This window comes from Hypanus sabinus, chromosome 21 (assembly GCF_030144855.1).
Source record: "Hypanus sabinus isolate sHypSab1 chromosome 21, sHypSab1.hap1, whole genome shotgun sequence".
In the NCBI taxonomy this organism is placed as follows: domain Eukaryota; kingdom Metazoa; phylum Chordata; class Chondrichthyes; order Myliobatiformes; family Dasyatidae; genus Hypanus; species Hypanus sabinus.
Window position 1 is genome coordinate 58046898 of NC_082726.1, and position 5103 is coordinate 58052000.

The window sequence follows — 5103 nt, forward strand, 5'->3', positions numbered from 1 at the left end:
TCCTGAACGTGATCACCGGCACAGTAAAGCATCATGCTAATCGTTACGCCACTGTGCTGCCCTACAAACTTGAGCTTGTGTGGTAACAGGACCTGAATTTGCAACCTCCTGGCTCGGGGGAAAGTGGAACCAGGGCTGAGATTTTGTTGCACAGCAGCAAGCAATTCTCACATCTACCAGTTCCAATTGAACATAGAGCCTCAACACCACGAGACCATGGGGAGGAGAGTCTACTGTCCGAGAACACGGCCTCAGAATAAATGGACATCCCTGTAGAACTGAGATGAGGTGGAATTCCTTCAGCCAGGTGATGGAGAATTCTGGAATTCATTGCCACATAGGGCTGTGGAAGCCATGATTGGGTGTTTTTAAAGCAATGATTGATAGATTCTTGATTGGTAAGGGGTTAAGGGTTATGGAGAGAAAATGGGAGAATGGGTGTTGAAAAAATATCAGCAGAGTAGACTTGATAGGCTGAATGGCCTAATTGTTCTCCTATATCCTGTAGTCTTATGGTTTAACACTTTATATAAGAAAACAAGTTACACCAATGCAGACTTTTCATTACCCTGGAACATCCTGAGAAGCAACACTGGTACAGTTGATGTTGTAATGGAAGATGTGAGGCTGCACTATCTTTCATTAATGCAGCCAATTTACACTTCTCTGTTTTCATGCCCCAACATCTCTTTATATGAATTGGAATTGAAACTAACATTTCTATGAGGTGTTTTAGGAACATTTTCCAATGTCAAAATGGCTACATACACTCAGTGGCCACTTTATTAGGTACACCTGTGCTCCGGCTCATTAATGCAAATATCTAATTAGTCCACCATGTGGCAGCAACTCAATGGCTCAGAGCAGGTAGGCACAGTCAAGAGGTTCAGACCAGACATCAGAGTGGGGAAGAAATGTGATCTAAATGACTTTGACTATGGAATGAGTGTTGTTGCCCACCGGGGTGCTTTGAATGCAAACACGGTGAGAAGTTCAGTCATTGTTCAGGCCAAACATCAGAATGGGGAAGAAATGTAATCTGAGTGATATTGACCATGGATGATTGTTGGTGCCAGGCAGGGTGCTTTGAGTATTTCAGGAACGGCTGATCTTCTGGGATTTTCACACACAACAGTCTCTGGAGTTTACAACAATGAAAGTCCAGCGAGCAGCAGCTCTGTGGGTGAAAACAGCTTGTTAATGAGAGAGGTCGGAGGAGAATGGCCAGACTGGTTCAAGCTGACAGGAAGGTGACAGTAACTCAAGTAACCACATGTTACAATTGTGTGCAGAAAAGCATTTCTGAATGCACAACACTCCCAGTCTTGAAGCGGGTGGGCTAAGGCAGCAGAAGATGACGAAGATACGCTCGGTAAAGCAGCTAATAAAGCAGGCACTGAGGGTACGTGGAGTGAGCTGCCAAAGGAAATAGTTGAGATAGGCATGCTTGAGCCAAGGATATGTTTTATTAGTCGCTGCCACTGAGAGGGGCAATTCTGTCACCGTTGAAGGTCAGCCTGTCCTCACTCGCTTGAAGCACGAGGGGGTCAGGCACAGAGTCAGAGAGTTGCACATCATGGGTGCAGGCACATTGGCACATGTCCACTCCAACCATCTGGTGTTTATCTGTTGTTGTTGTTGAGTCATCGTTGACTCATGGTGACACTGTGGATAGAGTAGTTGTCGTGGCAAGTTACAGAGGTAGATTGCCAGGCCTTTACTCCGTGCAGACACTGCTGCTTCCCAGACCATTCTCCTCGGAGTCCAGTGCTGATACCGTTACACCACCCGCCGGTGTTTATCTACAGTATGGATGTAAGGTGAGAGGGAAGAGATTTAATAGGAACTTGAGGGTAACCATTTCATCCAGAAGGCTCATAAATGCAATGAGCTGCCAAAGTACTTGGACAGGTACATGGTTAGGAAGAGGATTATGGTCAAACACAGACAAATGGGACTAGCTTCAATGGGTTTGTTGATCAGCATGGATGAGATGGGCTGAAGGGCCTGTATCCTTACTGTAGTACTCTAATGGTTGGGTGTGAGAGTTTTGTAAGGAGCCACCTCCAGGTTTTCAATTCATGTTCAACCCAGTACAGACGTGCCCCCCACCCCACCACACCCCCCCCGTGCCCCAGGCTCACTGTGAGGGGCCCCCGCCTTGTCACATGCATGCTCACACCCATCTGTGTCTCTGGCAGGCCCGGTCAGGAAGGGGGTGTGTCAGACCTGGAGATCATCTCACATCAGGTGGAAGAGGACAGCCAGTGCATCGCCCCCGTACAGCTGGTCAGCTTCGCCTACCGCGACCTGCCGCTGGCCGCGCTCGACCTCTCGCTGGCCGGCTCGCAGCTGCTCTCCAACATGGACGATGATGACCAGCGTGAGAGGTGAGCACACCGTATTGTTGTGATTCGACTATCAGCCGAGGCGGGCAAGTAATTTATTAACAGAGTAATGCAGCAGTTAGCAAGGCGCTTTACAGTGCCAACGATATGAGTTCAATTCTCGCCGTTGTCTGTAAAGAGTTTGTACATCCACCCGTGACTGCATGTGTTTCCTCTGGTGCTCTGGTTTCCTCCCATATTCCAAACATGTAAGGGTTAGGGTTAGTAGGTTGTGGGCACTGGAGACATGAACACACTTGCAAGCTGCTTCCAGCACATCCTCAGGTTTTTTTGTGCCATACATCATTCCCACCACCACCCCGTGCATCAAATGGTACTTGGATCCCCCTGTACATCTTCTCCCCATCCGCCGTGGATTGTATCCGCCCAACTCGCTCAGGGCAGCAAGGAAGCTAGAGATCACAAGATGAGCTTTATTTGTCGTGTGCATATCGAAACATCGAACCATACAGTGAAATGCATCTTTTGTGGCAGCAACCAAAACAGTATGTCGTGCTGTTTAAGCTGTGTTTAGATAGACTGTGAAGGTGCAGGGAACAGAGGGATATGGATGATAGGTAGGCAGAAGAGATATGGTTTAATGTGGCATCGTGTTTGGCATGGGACATCATGGGCCAAAGGGCATGTTACTGTGCTGTACTGTTCAATTTTAATTTAATTTAATTTATTTAGAGATACAGCACAGAAGCAGGGCCTTCTGGCCCAATAAGCCAATGCTGCCCACTTATGCCCATGTGACCAATGAATCTACTAACCTCATGGGTTTGGGAAGTGGGAGGAAACCAGAGCACCAGGAGGAAACCCACGCGGTCGTGGAGAGAATGAACAAACTCCTTACGGGCAGCAGCAGGAGTTGAACCTAGGTTGCTGGCACTGTAACAGCATGACGCTACCACTGTGGTACCATGTTCTGCTGTTTATCGTTGTGTGATCCGCAGCATTCAGGGTGATTAGCTGCTGAAGGTGAAGTTTATTAAACCATAAGACGTAGGAGCAGAATAAGGACATTTGGCCCATTAAGTCTGTTTCGCCATTCAATCATGGCTGATTTATTACCCCTCTCAAACCCATTCTCCTGCCTTCTTCCGTAAATTTTGACACCCTTACTAATCAAGAACCTGTCAACCTCTGCTTTAAATATACCCAAAGACTTGGCTTCCACGGCCATCTGAAGCAATGAATTCCACAGATTCAACACCCTCTGGCTAAAGAAATTCCTCCTCACCTCTGTTCTAAAGGAACATCCTTCTATTCTGAGGCTATGTCACCTGGTCCTAGACTTCCCACTATCACGCTCACACTACCTAGGCCTTTCAATATTGGATATGTTTCAATGAGATCCTCCCCTCATTCTTCTAAACATCAGTGAGTTCATGCGCAGAGCCAGCAAACGCTCTTCATACATTAACCCTTTCATTTCTCAGCTAATTCTCATGAATATCCATGGCCAGCACATCCTTTCTTAGATAAGGGGCCCAAAACTGTTCACAATATTCCAAGTGGAATCTGACCAATGCCTTATAAAGCCTCAGCTTTTTAAGTTCTGAGCACAAGGAGAATCAAGGAACATGGGGATCAGAACAGAAAATAAATTTAAAATAAAAGGTTTTCCACAATCTCATTGAGTGGCAGAGCAGACCAGCGGTGCTGAATGCGTGCTGACCCTCACAAGTGATTGGGACAACCCTGGTCACTGATAATTAACACTAATGTTAATGGGGATCAGATGTTATCTCTGTGCTGTAGACACCATCCAAGCCAGCCGTTATTCTCTAGCTAATTGCCACTTGATTAATGGCAAATTAAATTGTTGTTGAGTAATTAAATCTGTGACTAATATTTAACAAGAAGCTGTGTACGTTTGTGATCAATGTTCTAGTAGGCAACAAAACCCTACGAAGTTTTCTCTGTCAGGCTAGTTTGGTGGAAGTTAATGAAACAGAAGTTTAACACTGCAGCAAAGGTGAACACAATTAGACCTGTCAATCATAATTCGGGTTGATTGTGGGCCTGATCATTTAGGATGGCTCTTCCTTTTCCAAGCATGTCAAACTTGTAATTGTACCTGGGAGCGAGGACAACACAGTGGCACAGCAGTTAATGCGGCTGCCAACGTGTAAGGGCAGTCACAAGGAAAGCACGGCATTGCCTCCACTTCCCTAGGAGTTTGCTGAGATTCGGCATGACATTTAAAACTTTGACAAAATTGTGTGAGGTGGAGAGTATATTGACTGGCTGCATCACAACCTGGTATAGAAACGCCGATGCCCTTGAATGGAAATTCCTACAAGAAGTAGTGCATACAGCCCAGTCCTTCACGGGTAAAGCCCTCCTCACCATTGAGCATATCTACACGAAGTGTTGTCGCATGAAAGCAGCATCTGTAACCGAGTACCGCACCACTGCCCAGGTCATGCTTTCCTCTCACTGCTGCCATCAGGAAGACTGTACAGGAGTCTCAGGACTCACACCATCAGGTCAGGAAAGGTTATTACCCCTCAACTATCAGGCTCTTGAACCAAAGGGAATAACATCACTTGCCCCATCACCGAAATGTTCCCACAACCTATGGGTTCACTTTCAAGGACTCATGTTCTCAATATTTATTGCTTAGTTATCTATTATTATTATTTCTTGTCATTTGCATACTGGTTGAATGCCCAAGTTGGTGCAGTCATTCATTTAGTCTAGTATG

The 5103-nt window shown here is 46.2% G+C and overlaps 1 protein-coding gene across 1 annotated transcript in view; it reads left to right on the forward strand.

Moving 5' to 3' along the window:
* Positions 1 to 853: 853 nt before the first annotated feature.
* The window catches only part of tmem266 (transmembrane protein 266), a 74172-nt gene continuing 69922 nt past the window's right edge, over positions 854 to 5103 (forward strand). Inside the window, exons 1-2 of the mRNA XM_059946107.1 lie at positions 854 to 867; positions 2202 to 2390. Coding sequence (XP_059802090.1) covers positions 854 to 867; positions 2202 to 2390 — 203 coding nt within the window. The remainder of the gene's footprint in view (positions 868 to 2201; positions 2391 to 5103) is intronic.